This window comes from Cebus imitator, unplaced genomic scaffold, assembly GCF_001604975.1.
Source record: "Cebus imitator isolate Cc_AM_T3 unplaced genomic scaffold, Cebus_imitator-1.0 Scaffold183, whole genome shotgun sequence".
In the NCBI taxonomy this organism is placed as follows: Eukaryota; Metazoa; Chordata; class Mammalia; order Primates; family Cebidae; genus Cebus; species Cebus imitator.
This window is the reverse complement of record NW_016107498.1, coordinates 1,536,966-1,558,838: the sequence shown is the minus strand read 5'-3', so window position 1 is coordinate 1,558,838 and position 21,873 is coordinate 1,536,966. Positions and strand designations below refer to the sequence as shown.

General features: G+C 34.2%; 1 protein-coding gene and 1 pseudogene across 5 annotated transcripts in view; one reads left to right on the top strand and one right to left on the bottom strand.

The window, feature by feature from the left end:
* CNTLN (centlein) overlaps positions 1-21,873 on the bottom strand; it is a 338,923-nt gene that overhangs the window by 51,794 nt on the left and 265,256 nt on the right. For all 5 annotated transcript variants that reach the window (XM_017545930.2, XM_017545932.2, XM_017545931.2 and 2 more), the window contains exon 19: positions 3,140-3,331. In XM_017545930.2, the coding sequence (XP_017401419.1) occupies positions 3,140-3,331 (192 nt within the window). The remainder of the gene's footprint in view (positions 1-3,139; positions 3,332-21,873) is intronic.
* LOC119473773 lies at positions 11,749-13,188 on the top strand (annotated as a pseudogene).

Here is a 21,873-nt window from a genome sequence, read left to right as displayed (position 1 = left end):
ACTTCCCGTGGCTCCAGTCGCTAGCCTAAAGGGCCCCCGGACCAGTGTATTTTGTACGGAGAACCGCGGCTCCGGGGCGCCAACAAAGCAGCCGCGCTGGCCGGCACAGCCGCGCTGGCCGAAACAGCCGCGCTGGTGACCGTGGAGCTCCTCTGCCCGGGAATTTCCTAGTCTGTGGGCAATAAAAACACGGCGTCCACTCACCCTCTGCGCCCACTCACCCTCTGCGCTTTCACTGGGAGCTGCAATCCTGAGCTGTTCCTAAACGGCCATCTTGGATCCACCTCTGACCAAGATTTCTAAATCTAACAGCTATTTCATTTGATCCTCAAAAATTCTTACCAGAAGGGTAGAAAGGTATCCCTGCTTTAGACCTCTAGGAAAGTTAAGTAATTTCCTTGAACAGGTCCACAATAAGTTAATGGCCAAAAAGTGATTAAAACCCAGATCCTTTGTCCCTTTTCCATTCCCTACTATGCAATATTTATCTGTAACATGACTTAAAATCTGGTGCAAAACACACATATCAAAAATGTCACAATGGTAAAAAGTCATCCCTGTTAGAGCCATACTATACTAAGTTTATTAAATATTTTTTAAATTTGCATAGAATAATAATTAGGAGCATGGACTATGTAGCCAGACGGTTTGAGTTCTAATCTCAGCTCTAGATACAGTACCCGCGTGATCTTGGACAAGTAACTTACTCTTTCTGTCTCAGTTTTCTCAGCTGTAAATGAACCAGGTACATCAGAAAAGTATACATAAAATTACATAGAAAAGTCTAATATTAACTGGATAGTATAGAAAGGGTATATATAAACCTTTAGTATATTCTAATCTAACCAATTTTCTCAATTAAGTCTAAAAACATTAAGTACAAAATAAGTTACTTATTAGAAAATCACTATATTAGCAGTTGGATATCTGTCATGGGCTACATTCCGTTTTCCCTAAACAAATTAGTATGTTGAAGTTCTCATTAAACCGCCAGTACTCTAGAATGTGACTGTATTTGGAGATAAGGCCTTTAAACAGATAATTCAGGTAAAATGAGGTTATTAGGGTGGAATCTAATTCAGTATGACTGGTGCCTTTATCAGAAGAGGAGATTAGGGCACAGAGACACATAGAAGGAAGACCATGTGAAGACACAGGGAGAAGACAGCCATCTACAAACCAAGGAGAGAGGCCTCAAAAGAAATGAAACCTGTCACCACCTTGATCTTAGACTTCCAGCCTTTAGAACTGCGAGAATAATATATATGTTTGCTGTTTAAGACAATCAGTCTGTGGTATTTTGTTATGGAATCTCTACAAAGTAGTATCAAAACAAAAAATTTTAGTGGCAGAGAGTATTATGTACTTAAAGGTACTTGGTCTTCTAGGAAATTTCTATATAAAAACATGCAACAAGACAAAAGTAAAAATTTATCCTATTTGTCCCTATGCAGTTTGGTCAGTGTTCCAATACTCTAGTTTGGATTATGGACAATCACTTCAAACTAACTTCTTTTGTTCCCTTTCTGACTCACACATTCCTCCAAAGCAAGAGAGAGATTTGTATGTTGGTAAAAGTTTACACCATGAAAAACCATAATGCAAAGAACTTACAGACACTCACATGGATCTATTATTACCAAAAATTATTAGACCATCTGTGGTAAGTAAAATAAGTATAAATCAATTAAAAATGGTTTATGTAAAAATCATAAATTATTATTTATATATAAATCAACTTAAAACTATGTCTTTTAGAAGTCAGATTAGATAATACTGGATCTAGCATTCTATTTTATCTTGGTGAAAAACAAAGTTATATCAGAATCATGAGGACTTAAAAACATGAAGAATCACAGAAGTATGAATTAAAGTCTATGTGATAGATAAGATCAAAGAATATCTCAACGATTTTATCTTCTCTATATGAAACCTAACCGCTGAAATGTTCAGTTTATACATTTTACCCCACATTTTCAGAGACACACTTTAAGATTCATGCCCCTAAATTGTGCAACACTTTTCCCTCACATTTCTAATATTATGTAATTTATTTAAGCTTATAAAATGTGATCAAGGCAAGTTTTACACATAAAAATTATCTAAAGAAGATGGTATTCAAGAAGAGTCCCAGTGCTGGTTTGTATATTTGGTTACTATTAATAAAGCAAATTATTTTCAAGTAATAATAAACTCGTTTATTTTAAATTTTATCCTATTTACCTATGAGTTATTCTGCACTAAAAATGCACACTATTTAAGAGTGCACATATCCTATTTGGGATTGAAAACAATGATGAGTCTATTTGACAATTCAACATAGTATTCCAATACCTTCCTAACAGTCATGATTATTCCATTTCTAATGTACTCTGTGTATTTACAATCAGGATTTTCTTTCTAGTGACTAGCGTTATAGCAGTGGTCCCATATACACTGCCCTTTTTACCTTCTAGCTAGCAATCCCCACTGAAGAAAATAATTAACTATGTGAGGAATAAATGGGCTTAAGAAGCATGAAAATGAACTTTCCAATTAAAACTCACTCACAAATCCTATTTCTTACAAGGTAATTCTATTTAAACTAGGGACAGACTTACTTTTAAGTTGTTAGAGTTTCACCTGGACTTATAACAAAAGGAACACTGCTTTTTATTTTCACTCTCAAGTTTAACTTGCTGAAATATACGAAACCAACCCATTTTTGCTCTCTGCTTTTCCCTCCCACTTATCTCCTCCTTCTCTGTTTCCAACCAACAACCAAATTAAAATAGTAGGAAGTATGTAGAGAAAAGCGATTCTGTTTATGTTGACACATTATATCTCTGAAAGGGTTCTGTTCAGCTGGAGGGAGGCATAGGGACAGAATGGAGTATTAGAGTAGCAGATATGGGCCAGTTAACACCAGTTTCTAAATTTGGATTTCATGGTGTCTTGTCATTTTTTCAGAGAATGGTAGTATTCATTACCAGGTAAGAATCTACCAGGCTAAAAATTAATGATGAAGGTAATATTAATAATTTTTGGATTATCTATATCATAATTTACCTTTATTAGAATAAATTAGTGTTAATATAAATATGTCTGGCAGGATTCAGTAGCATAACATGTTTTCATGTTTAGTAAACTTTATAATCACCTTTAGTTTACACTGCAATTGCTTCATTTCCAAATCCATGCTCCTTGAAGGACCAAGTGATGTAACTTGTATCCGTGGAACTGTTACTTGGGAAATTTCTTCTGCCAAACTTGTGATTTCAGACGAGGACTCCAATTTCTTTAGTAAATCTTCTTTTTCTTTCCGAAGCCCAGCCAAATCCAAATTTAGCTTCTGTTTTTCAAAAAAGAAAATAAATATACATATAAAAGTAACTATGTTTAATCTAACAGTTATCAGCATAAAATTCTACAGCTAGGAAAATACTAAAAAGAACTGAAATTAATCACAGTTATTACATAAACTTTACAAAAATCTTAACCTCTATTAGATTTTGCTTGTAGTAGCATGGCTTGCAAAGTTAAAACAAAATGAACCAGATGTACTCAATATCTTTTGGTTGGCTGGTCCTAACTGATGAGGCACTATTTCTTTACCTTCATGCATACATGGGTGAGCCAGAGATTCACATATTTGATAACCTTGACTTCAGGGCTGATGTAGTACTTAACTGGGAAAAGCCAAGCTGGAGCAGGACAGGGTAACAGATGTTAGCTGTTTATTCCACTGGGTAGGTCTTACCACCCTATATAGCAGCCAAAATGCTCCTTATTTAGCAATATAAATGTTAAGTCCAATTAGCAGACAAGGCTTGTTAGAGATTTAGTTCAAATAAATAGTGTGCAAACAAACTCTCTCAATTTTATGCACTTGATTGATTGTTGAAAAGTCCTATTTCTAATGTTGAGGTAGAATTGCACTGAATTCCTTACATTTTGAATTTTATTAACATGAACATTTTGCTAAATGACACAATAGTAACGTTTTTATGAAGGAGTGTAAAAGAAATCAGCTTAATGTTAGCCCCTCTCGTTCACCAATCTATAGTCAGCAGAATGTCACCAAACTATTATAATAGCATAACAACTCAGAGCTGCTTAAGAGGGTACCTGCATTACTATGTTATTATTCCAAAGCAGCTTATAATGTGGTAGCTTAACATAAGGTACAATTAGACAAAATGATACTGAAATCTCTCAGAGGGGGAAAAAATCTTTCTTTGTTAAGAATTCCAATTAGAAATAGCAAAAGATGTAGCTAAAGTGTACAGTAAGATAAACATGAAACGTGTTACTTATTAACACTATATTTAAAACACAACTTCTAGAAACTATACCATACTTATATATGTATTTATATATGTATGTGCATATTGTTAAATAGAAATATTTCAGATCATGGATTCAAAGCTAGAACTTGATATACTTGAGATTAAACTATGTTTTGGCAACATAAAAAGTATGCTGTGGTAAAAAAAATTTATTTGGCTATATTTTAGCTTATAATCTATAGATTTTCAGGAAAGTGTTTATGAAATTTTTTCAATGAAATTTGTTCATTGTCTGAAAAGTACCTAATAATTAATATCTAAAAGTAAACCTTAATTTCTTAAACCTGGAAATCTTCCCATTTAATATTCAAGCTTGAATCCACCTTCCTCTCTGTTTATTTATTCTCTATGTCCAATCAATATTCAAGTTCTACAAATTACATAGTGTTTCTCATTTTCACTCCTTATAGTCACTCTCTTAATGTAAACCCTCATTATTTCATTAAGACTATTACATCAACCCTCTCTCTCTCTCGTCATTCTTGCCCTATCTTCATACCACCCTTTATACAACACTGACCTATTATTCCCCTAATCAAAGCCCTTCATGGGTTCTTCATTCCAATAGAATAAAGCCCATATGTTCGTGGATAATAAGGCTAAGATTAAGCTTCAATTTGTGTTTCAGTCAGGCATCACATGAAGCCAAACTTGCCTGCCATTCCCCAAATCTGCCTGCCATTTTTACACTGATGACTCTACATATAGTGTTTCTTTCTGCTGAAATGGGTCTCATCTTTAAAGGGTAGCTTAGTGTTTCCTCCGTCATGAAGCTGTCTTTGTTCTTTTCTTTTTATTGGAATAGCTTAGGTGGATTCTCTCATTTGTTATACTTGTATGCCACCAAATTTCTGTCTATTCTTCCACCTGGCAGATCCTGACACTATAAATGTGTCTCCACTTAGGAAAGACAAAGTCAATAAATATATTATTCTAAAAGACATGCATATGTAACTTTCAACTTCAATTTAACAATATAAAAATGTATTACATGAAGAAATACTGGAATTATGGAGGCAGTAAACTAAATGACTTGTGCTTTATTAAAATATAAATAATGTTTTGATTAAACAATATTTAAAATCTACAATCTTGAAAACCTATTTCCAGTGTTAGTTACATATACATAGAAATGCTACGCAGCATCTGTTGAAATAGAGGAAATATGCAAATCATACATTCCATCAGTTTGGAACACTTTGGTTCTCCTTAGCATTTTGGACAAATAACTGGAGCTCTATTACTAATGTCTCTCAGTTTAAAAACTCTACTTCATACTTGAGAAAGCTATAGATGAGAAAAATATGTATAAATAACTTTCTTTTGCCTACATTTGCTCTAGGCTGTAAGACAAGTTTTGTGGGTAACCTTGTTTGAAAGAGACTGTGCTATAAAATCTACCGATAAATTAAGATTACTCCTAAAATTGTGATTTTTCTTGTTTATTAGCAGCATATTTCCTATTTCTCCATTATTACCTTTCCATCTCTAAGCAAAGATTTATAAGCACTTAAGTCACATTATGTTAAGAACAAGTGATAACAAAACACACATGTAAGAGTCATAATTTCTGGATTTGAATTCTCTGGGTCTACTGCTTAGCAGCTGAGTGAGCTTGCACAAACACATGGCTTTGCTTCCTCATTTAAAAAGAGATGGTGCTTGTCTACCTAACAAAGGTGATCTTGAGGACAGAATCTTAAAACATCTGTGATCACATGTAGTAGACATTCAATGTGCAGCATTATTGTCAGCACTGTTATCTTGTGGTAAAGGCTACTATATAGCATCTGAGAAGTGTGTGAAAGGCTGAGGAGCTAGATTAATAAAACTTTAACATTTTCATGCATAATAACCTGGTAATTTCTCTCATGGCAGAAACTTTAGTTTGTCTTAAGTCATACTTACTTGCTTGACTGGGATCAATCTAGGATCCCTCCTACACTACACAGGTATTGAAGGCAGATATGCTCCTCTGACTCTATATCCCCAGCAGTACAATCTGTCCACAGTCTCCTAAACATCTATTTCAATTTAAAAGTTGACTTCAATAAGTACTGAGATTTGTATTGATTTATGTGTAGTCAATTATGTCTAACCAAAGGTTATAAAATAGAACACTATGAAAATTTTAAAGTAGACACTATCTATTAATAATTTATTTAAATTTAACATTGAGGAAGCATAGATTTCTGAAAAGAGAACAACTCTATGTGACTGTAAGAAGAAATAAAAATGTACTGAAAAACTTACTCTTCAGTATAACATCGTGTGGTAGACACAATTCTCAGATGACCCAAGCACTGGTACAATACCCTCCCTTGGATGGGACCCAGAAATATGATAGGCTATCATTCCCATGATTACATTATGTTATATACAAAGAGAATTCTGTAGATGTCATTAGGGTCAGGGTCCTTAATCGAGTTTCTGAGAGCTAATCAAAAGCAAGCTGGTTCTTGGCTGGTCCTGACCTAATCAGATGAGCCCTTTCAAAGAAGCCCAGAGGAGCTCTCTGAGGTCAAGGAGATCCCCCTGCTGCCTTTAAACAAGTAAGTTGTTATGTTATGAGAGGAGCTACAAGACAAGACCTAAGGGAGGCCTCAAGGAATTGAGAATGATCCTTGGCTTGCAGCAAGCAAGCCATGAACCTCAGTCCTATACCCACAAGGAACTGAATTTTTCCAACAAACATGTGACCCTGAAGAGAAGCCTAAGCTCCAGGGGAAGAAAAAAAAAAAAAGGCAGCCTGGCTATCACACAGATTGTATTATGACATTCTGAGCAGAGCACACCACTAGGCTGTGTCAGACTCCTGACCCAATGACACTGTGAGGTAGTGAATGCATATGTTGTTTCTCAGCTGCTAAATTTGTGGTGATTTATCAATTACCACTGAAAATTAATATGGGTTCTGATTTTTTTTTTAATCAGCCCCTTTCTAGAACCTACTTCTTGTTCTGTTACTGCCACTCTGTCTGGATTAATGTTGTTTTCTTTATCCATAATTTTGTATTCATTTTATTTATTCAATTGCTTTATAAATTGTCACATTTTCTTTTCAGATGAGGTCTTGCTCTATTGCCCAGGCTGGAGTGTGGAGGCTCAATCATAGCCCACTGTAGTCTCAAACTCTTCAGCTTAAGGGATTCTCCTGCCTCAGCCTCCCAAGTAGCAGGGACTACAGGCAGTTACCACCATGCCCAGCTAATTTTTAAATTTTTTGTAGATATGGGATCTTGCTGTGTTGTCCAGCCTGGTCTTGAACTCCTAACTGCAAGCAATCCTCCCACCTTGGCCTCCCAAAAAGCTGGGATTCTAGTCATGAGCCACTATGCCTAACCCCCATTTTCTTTTTAACGTTTTTATTCTTTTTCAGTTTATTTGTATGTTTCATTTTCCTTGCTAGTAATATAAATTACCTGCATGAGATCTGCATTTTGTAGTTAAACTGACAAGCAAAAAGCCTCTGGCCAGAAGCTTTTGTTTGCTGCCCTCAACAGTAACTGTAGAATCCCACAATTGGGTAAATTAGTCTCCCCTGGCCTATTTTCCCTTGTTTTCTTATATGGGATTTCAATCACAAACTGCTTTTATTCTTTGCCCCAACTTGACATTTGCTGAAAGATTTAGATATAGAATACCTATATTCAGAACCTGATTCAATACCTATCATTTATTCTTTTTGTACATACTATGTAGTTGGAACTATACTAGTTCTCTGTTTTCAATGATAAGAAAAAGGTTATAAATAATCCTTGCCTTTAGGTAGCTACCGGTCTATAATCCAGAAATACGTAACAATAAACTATAGTAAGTGCTCTGAAGAAACAAAACAGGAAGCTGAGGCAACTGCTGCTACCTTCAATTCCTGTCTGGTAAATGCTGGCTAGAGCCTGTTTCCCTCCCTGTGTTACCCTGATTTGTTCTGTAAAATGTGTCATAGAAGCTAAGTACAGCATTGAACGTTCTAGCTTAGACCTATGACTACTCTGCTTTCCAACTTTTACTCAAGAGAAGGTAGCTGCCAAATCACTGGTCAGTAAACTGGGGGCAGTGTGAGGACATCAGGCATCTCTTCTCCATCAGGGAGACTTGGTAAACATTTTAATGTTCAGGAATGCATATCAGAAAAAAATAAAGCCTTTGGAAAATATTCTTCAGGCCCAATAATGAGAAATAAAGGGCTTAGAAAAAAAGCTGAGAAAACCATTTCCCTAATTACTCCCCAAACAATATATTTTTAGATACTCTCTGATCTTGATGTCTCTAAAGAATAAAATATTCAATATCTGCCTATTCGACGAACATGTTGCTAGTTGTAGCACATGTAAAGAAAATGCTTTTGGGTATCCAACTAGTTTAGAAGCAGTGTTCCAAGGGAAATGAACAGGATGGGGTATAGCTTTTCACTTCTAAAATGAAAGTGATTCCGACCTATGTTTTTTTTTTTTTTTTTTTTTTGTACAATATCCATCCTATAGCATTCAAAGACACAGTTCAGTCTTTCCCATATGTTTTTTTACCACTGAATTACAAACTTAAAGTAACAAACCCTTTAAAATATTTGGAAGTATTCTTAGTTGCGATAGTGGAGTCTGAAACATAAAGACAAAGAAATTATTTAAAAATCCAGCCAAACGTGAGGCTGAATGCCAGAGACACTGGATCAGGGTTTCTGGGAGGCCCACGGAGGAAATGGCTGGTGGTTAAAGAACACTTTGCAATCCATGCTGGAGCAACTTTGAGATGCTGAATATTGAAAAAGGTCAATCAGTAACCAGAAGAAAAAGTAAGGCTTAGTTTCCATCTGTAACAATAATGTGCTCTCCACTTTTTCTTTCTCCTTTTGAAAGCCAAAGGACTTGACAATCCAAGTACAGAAAAGCAATCATTAAATGAGAATGATCTGTTTCCAATAATCTCTCCAAAATCTCTCATGTTAAATTCTGCTTAGGACTGACTTAGGACTATTTAATGTTGAATACAGAAATAAGTTCATTTACATTCTCACAATCTGATTATTCTGAGTCATAATTAAGTAGAAACAGCAATTTTAAAATCTTATTATTGTTTTTTAAAAACGATTTAAAAAATTATTGAGGTGAACATAAATTTTGTTACCAGAATGTAAATATATGAAACTGGAGAGAAAATTCTAATTGAACAGGATACATGTAAATTCTATAGGCAAGAACTCCCTAGAAAGTCACCATAATCTTTATGATATTCTCCCTCTTGTGAATAGAATCAATATTCTTTTATTGAGAATATTATACTTTAAAGGGGATAAAACTGAAAGAAATAAAATTCTGTATGTTGTCCAGGTATAGGATTAAATTCACAGCCAATTAAAATGTATGAGTTATCAAGACAATGCCATCATTTTCTATGTCACTAACAAATGTTTTCCATATAAGACATTTAAAAAGATAAATAGTTCAGATTAATAACTTCCTACTAACAAGACTTTTAAATTTGAAATATTAATTTTATTTTGTTATGATATTTGAGATCACCAAAAGAAATAATTAAAAATTAAAAACCAATAACCAAAAATGATCTTAGAGATGTAATTATTTATGTAACAAAATTTCTTATGAGAAAACCACTGAGTTACTGCATCACTCATTTATAAACTATTTTCTGACAACTGCAGTTACTAAAGGCCTACCTATGCTTCACAAAATGTCAAGCAAATGAAGGTAATATAGAGGACTTTTCACCAATGCTTTTCCTAGTAGTTAGACTTCAGTAGCCTTTAGAGACCATTAAGTACCTTTTGGCTAATTGGCCAATGGTAGATTAATCCTCTTTTTATTCCAGCAATACTATTTTAACACCCTTACACTCTGTCAGTGCAGAGTCTGAATGACAAAATAATATTGTGCATGAATAATAAGCAGAAAAGTTAAATTAACATTTCATGTTTCACATGCCATACATAGGTGTCAGAAGAACTTTCTTTTTTAAGTCACTGACATTCAACTTTTTTAAACAATCTCATGTTGACATCTTATTGAGGTGAATCTTCCTAATTACTGCTAATTGCCTATCAAGAAAAAAACTCTTTTCATGAAGTGTAGTTGTCTGGTGCAGACGAACCCAGCTCCAGTATGCACATTAAAGACAAAGCATGGCACTTAAGGCACTACTTTGTTGTAAGGTCATACTAAATATGGTTTGCAATTAACAAAGCAGTTTTTTATGAGACTGAAAATGCCAATCTGCCTTGATGTGTTCAAATTACATTCTATCAGAGAAATATGGATATCTGCATATGGGTAAGAGATACGCTACTCTCAATAACATTTACAAGGAGTTAAATTAATTCAGAGCCCTTATACTTTATAAGTTCTAGCTAATGTCCAATTAAATAATTATTTTGTTAATATGTTTAGATATTATTTCTCAAAAATCAACACTATTATTTCAAGTGTCAAATTATTCAAAACAGTTTACTAATACTTTTAATTCTGAAAGCAGACCAAAAATACTCAAAATATTTAACAAGTACTTTTAATTTATACAAATAGTTTTAATATTATATGCCTTTATAGCACATTTTAACCTATATGATATTAGCAAGGTAGTTTCTTTCAAAATAACCTGAATAACTAAACAAATGTATTTTAATTGGATTTGTTGAACCACATCACTTAACCTTCTGCTCCCATAAGTATGGGGAAAATAATATATAGTAAAAACACGTCATATGTGAAATTTAGAAAGTTCACTAACATAATTGATTTTCAAGAATTCATGGGAAAAATAAATATTTGTCTATTCACAGAAAAAAGAGTTTGACCATTGGTTTGTTGTTATTTCAAATCTTCTGCTGAAGTCAGGAGAAGAAAAGCGTTCTTGAAAACTACCAGCTACTAAATATTAGGACAGATGACAGAAACCAAAAGTATATCCAGAATAATTCATCAACACCATTACCAACATGATTTTTCAATGTTTATATGGTAATATTATGAATTCAGCGGCAACCCTCCTAAACACTTGACTTACACATGACATGCTTACTAATGACTATGAGTTTGCCATGCATATCCATTCTGATTCCTTTCCTCAATAGGAAACAAAGAAGATGGTAGTGCTATTTGGTATCCTAAAGAAACTGTACAATGTCCTAATAAACTCCTCTTTTTTATTCTCTTTCTCCTGCTTAAACTCAGTTTAATCCAACATAGAAATATCTATACCTCATATGTCCTATATACTATTCACCACTTTAATTATATTCTTCCTCCACCCCCTTTGTTAATGTTTTTTTTATCACTGGAGTTGAGTAGCAGCAAGAAGGAAAGAATCCATCCCAATTTAAGAGACACTTTACGTGAATGTCCACTCAAAGAACCAAGACTTAAAATGAACATGTCAGGTCAAGAAAAATAATACTTGATGTTTCATGATGATGTTAACAGCATATCTGTATCTAAGTGAGGAATGGCAGCCTTCTGCCCTCACTAACCGAGGCTTGGTCAGGCCTGGGGAGCTCTCTGAGGTGGCATCAAGAGAAGAAAGCATAGGGACATTGTACACACAGAGTTTAGAGCCTCTTCCACCAAGTGGATCTGGTTTTGGAGCATCCGAAGATGAAACTGAATTTGCTAAAGTTGAAAGTGAAGCTAAACAGGAAATTCTTAAAAACAGATTTGGCTGTTCAACATGCTCATTTTGATGAGCTTAGATGGACTAAATAAAGATAATATCATCATTTGTAAAACTGGAGATCCTTTTATGGCTAAAAACCTCAATGAGGTAATATGGAAATCTCATGAAGCTCATGAGAAAGTTATTCATTGAGGAATTTTTAGACAAGTGGATTTTTTAATTGATACATGTCAAGGTGACAGTGCATCTCCAAATGGGTTAGATGCTACCTTTGAAGTAACTGAATTAAGGAGATTAATGGGCAGTTAAAATACCATGGTTGGAAACAATGAAAGGAGTATGGTACTTGGCTTCAAACTCCCTAATCTTCTAGGTCATGCAGAAAAGGTGGCTTTTCAGTTTTTCTATGGAACAAAAGAAACTTCCTGTGGCCTGTCCTTCTTCAAACCAGGGCCCAGAAACTTAAAAAGAAATTTATCTGTAAAATTATATAAGTTACTGAACAGTTCCCCTGCAGCTCACTTTGGGAGATGAACAGAAGAGTATCAGCCAAGTAGCTTTTCCATATGGAAAACTAGCCACACCATCAGTTGGAAAGGTGTGTGGCTGCCACTCAAGGGCAGCATCATTTGCTGTTTGAAAGGAAAGTCGACATTCACTTAAATCATCTCCTTCACATGCCATGGTCATTGATTTCAGAATTCTTCCATCTTACCAAGAAAATGTGCTTTGCTGAAAGTTAATCTTCATCAAAGAAGATTTTGAACTTCAGTTGAATAAACCATTCATAACAGATTCAGTTTTTTCAGCACATCTCTGAGGTGGGATGTCGGCACCCATGGTGATAAGCCATGAGTCCAGCTGATAGTTTTACCTTGGGGGACGGACAAGTGTCCACAGATTCAGCATGCACAGCACTGGAGCAGAGTGCAGGCAACCATCTAGGTGGAGAAATAAACTGGGCCAGCGGCCTGCATCTGTATACCCCAACAAGTTTAAAGCCAGGCCAGGGCAGTTTTGAAGAACTTTTCCAAACACTTTTTTCTCAACTCAGGAAACTTCTGAAACCTCAACTATGGGAAGGGCCCCAAAGTGTATTCATGAGCAGGCTGAAGGTATCTGCTGGTTTTATGGTGCCAGGATTGTCTTTAGGCTTGGCAAAATGGCTTTGTTGAAACTTAAATACTGCATTCCTATGGGAGTGCAGACAGGCAACAGGATATGTGAGAGCAACTAGTTTTGAGCTGCGGTAAGGTTCCTGTAGCTGACACCCCAGCAGGAGAAGCTCTGGGACCCTGGCAGCAGTGAGTCGCCCACCATGCAATTTCTCTCAGAGTAAATGCAGATGAGAGATTCTTTGACTGCAGTCTATGTGAAAAACCCCATTTATAAACTTTAAAGACATACATACAAAAAAAAAAGCCGTAAATTTTCAACTGCAGTTATGATTATCAGAAACAGACTACCAGATACCTGCAGAAGTCTCATGAAGATTGCTCCATTCGTCTCTGATTAAACTTGGTTTTCCTAAAAATCAGATTTCAATACTTTTATTTGACTGTTTTTCTGTGCTCATGGTGTGCTCTTACAATAGTATTACTTCTTATTTTAAGGTATTTTGTTGCTCAAAAAGGTTTTTGTGGACTAGCCAGAGGAAATGAATATCCATGTATATATTAAATTGCTCATAATACTTAATTCCTATGTAGGCTTCAAAAGAGAGGCATCAATATTCCTTAGAATAATTTTTGACTTCTAAAAATTTATAACAGACCATGATATATTTCTGAAATTTATATTTTATAAGATAAAGAATTTCTCAATAAGCCTCTGAAAAGCATGAATATAAACATTATTTAAATTACACTTGAATCAGTTCTTAGGAAGAAGACATTACCACATTAATCCAAATTAATGTGACCAACTTTGGGGGCCACAGAACCAAAGGCTAAACATCGTCATTTGTGGCTCTAAATTCCTACATTCAAGCTAGTGAAAGATATATGTGTATTAAATATATCCTAAATATGAGTAACATCATAATTCTTAGAAACTGAAATATTTTCATGATAGGGTCAATAGTTAACTGTATGTCTTTCATTGGTTGTACTGTATCTAAGCCTTGCAAATAAAGTACTTGGATGAAAGCCAGTCAGGGAATTTCAAAACCCTACAACTCATTACAAATTTAACAGCAGCAGTACTAAGTATTCATATGATGTTGATCATTTATAAACATACACTACAAGAATTCTCAAGAGAAACAATAATATTTTTCTCATTTCCCTGTATAAATTTAATAAGATTCAACAGAGTGAAAAATGAACATTTTTTAAATAGATGGATTTTATAAAATAAAAAGTTACTGATACCATTTAAAATGGGATTTTAAAAAAGCTAAGGACTAGCATATGTGAAAATTACTGAAAAATGTCTTTCATGGCATAGAGTAGAAATTTGTTTTATATAGAAAAAAGATATTTGCAAAGCTTCGACCTAGACTGTGTTATTCAAGGTATTTTTCATAGATTTCACTGAAAAGCTATTCTTTCTAACCCAAAATTCCTCATAAGAACTTCTGCCACCATTGTTCCATTTTCTATTCAGAATTGTTTTCTGTTTATCATATTCTTTCAAGTAAAAAGGCTTGACCTAACAAAGTAGATCACTCAATAAATAAAGTCAAATAAATACCTGACTCTCAGGCAATTATGCTACATCAAGGACAATGATTCATGCAGATATTTAGTAATAGGGTAAGTCTGGGAGTTATTTCATTTTTATTAATCAAGTTGGTTGATCTGCTTTTCTCCTAAATCAGTGATTCTCAAAGACTACATACTATCCAGATGTGTATTTTGGAAATTTGTTGGGACACTTTCTGAGTGCCACAATGATTGGCACTGAAGTGGGTAACAGCAAAGAATACTTAAGTACTGTAACGTGTAAATCAGTCCTGCCCAATAGAAACTACTCTGTATCTTGGTATGACTCTGAAATTCCTGTCAATTATTCATGTAGGTGAAAATAAACATATAATGAAATAAACCTAAATCCCAACTCAAAATTACATACAAAGTATTTGTATTCCTGTGGCTCCTGAAATTTAACTACTTTGTAAGTCAGAAGAAGACTAGAAGATGAGAATGCGTGGTTCTTTTCTTCTCTGAGACAGAACTGCAAGAATGTAGGCTTACCACATGGCCAGTACGCATGGCCAGGGCTGCATGGAGAAAGCTGGTCTGGTCTGGAATGAGATGTGAGATAGAAGCATTAAAAACATTAAAGTGTCTGTTTCCAATTTTCTGTACCTTTACCAAGTCTATGATCTACAGTTCACCCTTTGATTTTGTGGGGTTTTAAAAATATTAATTTGAAGTTTGTTTCTATCACTTGTTATCAAGAGAGTCTTGTTAATACAGCCTTTTTAGTAAAGTCCAACAGTCTCTTTTCAGTTTTCTATTATGAGTTCCTCTGCGGGATCTGACACTGTTGATCAAATCTTCTTTTTCTTGTTAAAAACTTTCTCTCCCTTGTTTCTTTATTAAAGTGCTCGATTTTTCCTCCACATTTTCTGTACACTTCTTTTGGTTCTTCTCTGACTCCTCTTTGTCTATATAGCAGATCATTACCCATAAACTTATGATCTTGCTGCAAAGATTCGTTCCACTTCCAGCACTCTTTCTCTGAGCTAATGACATCAGTAGATTTCCTTCTTCGTTTTTAAGGAAATATTTCAATATACCATAGGTATATAAAGAAAAATACAATTAATGCCCACATACTAACCCGTCAACTAAGACAATATATTACCAATACAGTTGAAGGCTATGAACATCTCTCCTGACCACCATAAATAATCACTATCTTGAATAACTTTGGTGTTTATTTTTCCCTTATCTTTCTTTATACTTTTAGAATATAGATATAGACTCCCCAAAGAGATAAAGGCACTCCTTTTTCACATTTTAACAAATCCCTGAAATTGTAATATGACTTCCCTTCCTAGATACCACAGAATACCTGCTATTATTTAAATAATATTTTTCTTGTAAATTGCATATTCTTTGATTGCTGGTGAATATGAGTCCTATTACCTTAGCATATATTGATTTTATATCCAGCAATCTTACTGAAATCGCATATTAATTATAGTAATCTTTCTTGAGATTCTGTGGAGACAAGCATAGTGTATGCGAACTAATGATGGTTTTGTTTCTTCATTTCTAATACGTTTAACTTTCACTTCTCTCTCTTATATTAATGTGCTGGTTAGGTACTCAAGCACAACATCAAAGACAAACAATGATAGCAGGTATAGAAGTCTTCTTCCTGATTTCAAAAAGAATGCGTCTAACTTGTATCATTAAGTATGATAGCTATTTCAGGTTTCTGGTAAACATCTTTAAACAGAAATGTTTCAGGTTTTTGGTAGACACTTTTTAACAGAATAAGAAAGTTCTCTGTTAATACTAGTTTGCTAAGATAATTTTTATCATGAACAGGTATTTATCAAAAACTTTTTTTACATTTTTTATTGTGGTAAAAAAACAAATGAGAGCTACTTTCTTAACAAATTTTCAAGTGTACAGTACAGTACATAAATTTCACTTTTAGCACTGCTTATGCTTACAGCCCATAAAACCAGGTATGTTATGTTTTCATTTTCATTTGTCTCCAAGTATTTTCTAATTTTCTTTGTGACATCTTCTTTAACCCATTGGTTGTTTAAAACTGTTTTGTTTAGGTGTGTGTGGTGGCTCACACCTGTAATCCCAGCTACTCAGAAGGCTGAGACAGGAGAATCACTTGAACCCAGGAGGTGGAGGTTGCAGTGCGCTGAGATCATGCCACTGCACTCCAGCCTGTGTGACAGAGAAAGACTCTGTCTCAAAAATAAAGAGTGTTTTAATTTTTACACATTTGTGGATTTTAGAGTTGTGCTTTGGCTGTTGATCTTTAGTTTCATACCATTATGATCAGAAAAGATACTTTGTACTACTTCAATCTTCTTAAATTTATCTAAGATATGTTTTTGGCATAACATGTAATCTATCCTGGAAAATACTTCATGTGCACTTGAGAAGCAAATATATTCTGCTCTTGTTGGGTAGAGTATTCTCTACAGATCTGTTAGGTTCAATTGGTCTATAGTTTTGTTCAAGTCCTCCATTTCCATATTAATCTTGTTCTATCCATTATTGAAAGTTAAGTACTTAAATCTCATATTATTGTGTTGCTGCCTATTTCTCCCTTCAGCTCTGTCAAAGTTTGTTTCCGATATATACAGGAGTTCTGAGGTTTGGTGCATAAATATTTATAACTGCTTTATCTTCTTGGTGTATAGGCCCTTCTTTCAGGTGAATGTCTTTGTCTAACAGTTTTTAATTTAATATGTGATATTGGTATAGTCACACCTTCTCTCCTTTGCTTACCCTTTGTATGAGATATCGTTTTCCAACCCTTCACTATAAGCCTGCATTGTTAAAACTAAAGTAAGTCTCCTGGAGACAGGATACAGCTGGATTCTGTTTTGTTTTGTTTTTGTTTTTGTTTTTGTTTTTAAGCCACTTGGCAACTCTCCATCTCTTGATCAGGGAATGTAATCCATTTATATTCAATTATTGACAGTGAAGAAATTTCCTATTGCCACTTTGTTGTTTTCTGTCTTATAGTTCTTATGTCTCTCTTTTCCTCTGTTACTATCTTCCATTTTATTTCATTGATTTTTTTTTTTTTTGCAGTGACATGCTTTGATTCCTTTCTCATTTTCTTTTTGTGTATCTTCTATAAGTACTTTCTTTGTGATCACCATGGAGCTTACATAAAATATATTGTTTACCACAATCTTTTAAGCTGTTAGCAATGTAACTTCAATCACATACAGAATCCACACTTTCACTTCTCCCCTCACATGTAATTTGGTGAAATAAATTACATCTTTTTATATTAGGTATTTGTTATCATATTTTTAGTTATAATTTTTATACTTTTTATTGTAATTTCTATGCCAGAATAAAAAGCGATTATACAACACTATTCTTTCTTTCTTTTTTTTTTTTTGAGACGGAGTTTCGCTTTTGTTGCCCAGGCTGGAGTGCAATGGCGCGATCTTGGCTCACCGCAACCTCCGTCTCCTGGGTTACCTTTACTAGTGACCCTTACACTTTCACATGCTTTTAAGTATTGCTGTTTAGTATCTTTTTGCTTCAACTTGAAGAACTCAGTTTAGTATTTTTTCTAAGAAAGGTCTAGTAATGATGAAGTCCGCTGCTTTTGCTTGTCTGGGAAATTCTATTTCACTTTCATTTTGGAAGACAGTTTTGTCAGACACAATATTCTTGGTTGGCATGTTTCATCTTTTTAAGGTGTACACTTCTTTCTTAAAGACATTTAGCATATTTACAGAATTGTGCAATTATCACCACAGACTAACTGTAGAGTACTTCTAAAGAACCTCCTGCCCCTTTACAGAAACTCTTTCCCAACCCTGGCTCTAAGCAATCACTGAATCCACTTTCTGTCTATGGATTTCACCTTTTCTGGATATTTTATATAAATGGAATCACACTGTATATGGTCTTTTATGATTAGCTTCTTCCACTTGGCAAGATGCTTTCAAGGTTCATCCATATTGTAACATGTGTCAGCATTTTATTCCTATTAATGAATGATAATCCATTATATGGATACACCACATTTTTTCTCCATTCATCAGTTGATGAACCCACATGTTGTTTCCCCTTTTGGGCTACTATGAATAATGCTTCTATAAATGAATGTAGAAGGTTTTATGTGAACCTATGTTTTCAGTTCTCTTGCATGTATATCTGACAGTGGAAATGGTAGGTTATTTGGTAACTCTATGTTTCACTTTGCAAGGATCTGTCAAACCATTTTCCAAAACTACCTGTGACATTTGACATTCCCACCAGCATTGTATGAAGGTTACAATTTCTCTACATCCTTATTAACACTAATGTTTGTCAACTTATTAGTCTTAGTGATCCAGCTTGTGGATTTGTTGATCATGTCTGCTGCATTTTTACTTTCTATAATATCAACTTTGCCCTTATTTTAATATTTCTTTTTATTTTCTTTGAGTGTCTTAGTTTGGGCTGCTATAATAAGTTATCATAGACCGGGTGGCTTAAACAACAAACATTTATTTATCATAATCTGGATGCTGGGAAGTCCAAAATCAAGGTGTTGGTAGATCTGGTGTCTGGTGAGGTCATTCTTCCAAGTTGGCAGATGGCCATCTTCTCATCTATCCTCACATAGCAGAGAGCAGAGAGAGATCTCCTGTTTCTTCTTCTTTTTATATGGGCATTAATCCAATCATGGGGGCCCCACTCTCACGAACCAATGTAACCTTAATAAACTCTCAAAGTCTCCACTTTTGAAATGATCACATTGGGGGTTATGAATTATGGGAGAACACATTCATTTAGTGTATAGCACTGGACTTATTCAATTTCTCATTCTTAAATAAAATGTTTGGCTCTGTGAGTTTAGACTTCTTCTGGTCTTCCAACAAGTATTTAAGGATATAAATTTCCATCTGACTACCACCTTAGCTGCATTCTAAAAGTTTCAATGTGTATTATTTATCATTCAATCTGAAGTATTTTTCATTTTCATTTTGTTTTCTTCTTTGACCCATTAGTTTTTTAGAAATGCCTCTATAAATTTGCATCAGATATTTTTAAGTAACTTTTGAAGTACTTCACTTGTGTTAGACAATATTATTTATATGAAACAAATCCTTTGAAATTTGTGGTATGTTGTTTTGTGGCCTAATTATGTGAACATTTTTGATAAATACTTAAAGAAAGACTTTTTATTGCTCTGTTCAAATAATGTATATCTTTAATGACCTTCTGTCAGCATTACATAAAAGTACTGATATTATCAATACATGAATTGTTTATTTTGAGCTTAAGTTATTAGGTGTTTACATTTTAGAGGCTCTCTGCTCCCTTTTCCAACAAACCTCCTCAAAATAACTCTAAAATGTATGCATATTTAATTATATCCTGCAATTCCCCTTTTTCTTTTCCCATTCCTCAATTCTTCCCATGAACTCATTCTAATAAGCAGCAGTTGGCATAGAGAATGATAAAGTATATCATTCCCTTCTTGATATACTTTTATCATTTGGCTTCTAAGATGCTCCTTTCCCTTGTTTTTCCCTTTCACTGGTCTCTCCTTTCTGGTGCTTTCTCATCTGTCCAACTTCTAAATGTTGGAAGGCCTAGAACTCAAAGCTGGGACCTTATCTCTTTTCTACCTATCTTCATTCCCTTGGTGATTTCATTCAGCTTCATTTTTAAATGCCACCTACCCACTCATGGCAGCAAAATTTATATGCCTAGCCCAGGCCTATCCCTTAAATTTTAAACTCATAAATCCTACTACTTACTTGATATTCAATTCACTAACAAAATACTACTTGGCTACAAACAATAAGCTGTTATTGTTTCTGGATCCTAAGGATTTAGGTTTCTTTTTTATTTTTTGAAAGTTCTAGTATACATTTATGAGGCTCTTTCTTATATTTTATTCAACTTTTTTAGTACTTTCTCACCACAATATTTAGTACATTACATTGCCACAAATATAGTTCTTCTATCATCAATTTTCTACTCACTTTGTTAAAAACTTGGAAAATATCTTAAATACCTCTTTTTTCTTTACTTTCTCATATGTAATTAGTCATCAAACTTTGTGTGTTATAACACTGCAAACTTTCTTGCTTTTTAAACAACTCTATTTCTATTAATATTGCCTAGTTCTCTTCCTAATCATCTTTGGCCTTGATATTTAAACAATCTTTTATCTACTTACTTGCATTCAATCTCTAGTCTCTCAAGCCTTAGTCTCAGTCCTTATTCTACATCAGAATTACCTGAGAGCTTTAAAAAACTACCAAGGTACAGGGCCTAACTCTTAGATATTCAAATTTAACTGGTCTAGGGTGAGGCCTCAGCATAAGTATTTTTCAAAGTTCCCCAGGTGGGGATAATAAGTGGTCAGGGTTGAAAATCATAGCCAAACCAGATTATTCACTATTCTCAACAAGCTGCTATGTCGGCTAGATGTCTTTTGAAGCTTTCCTTTCTTCTAATGACGTTGCTAATTTACACAACTTCCACAATCATACCAAACCTTAAGGTTAAGCCCAAATGCTACTCCTTCAAAAGCCTTAATCAAGAATGACAGCAATGAATGACACTCTCTCTCCACATGCATTTAAATTCGATAGTCTATATACACATACACACATATACATACGTGTCTATATCTCACAATTTCATTTTAATATTATACACATGTTCAGCTCTGTTATTATAGGGGACAAGGATTATATTTAATTCACTGTTGAATATCCCATTATTATAGAGCTTTACATGTGTTAGGTACATCAAACTAAACTAAACTGTGACAAACATACCTATCCATGTGCTTAACAATATTCTAATCATTTAAAACCAAACTCTAAAATATATGCATAGATATTATATCAATTCAATAGTGACAAATATGCTATAACTTTTCACTTCCTGAAATACTGATACGGATGAGACATACCTACCTGAAAGTATGTTGATGTAAAGAATGAGAACACTATTAGAAATTTAAAACTGTGCAATATATTATAACACTGCTTTATTTTAAACAAAAATTTCTAACTGATGCTATTCATATCACATATTCTTACATTAATATTTTCTTTGGTAAGATAAAAAGTGAATCTAAAAACAGAGTATAAGAAATATAATTTTATAGTACACAGTGGTCTACGTGGTAATAATAGTTTCCTACAAAGTCTAACAGAGGACACAGACATTCTGTTAACAAATATCACTTGCTTCACCTAGAAGATAGGACATAGGAATAAGACAGTCACGTCCAATTC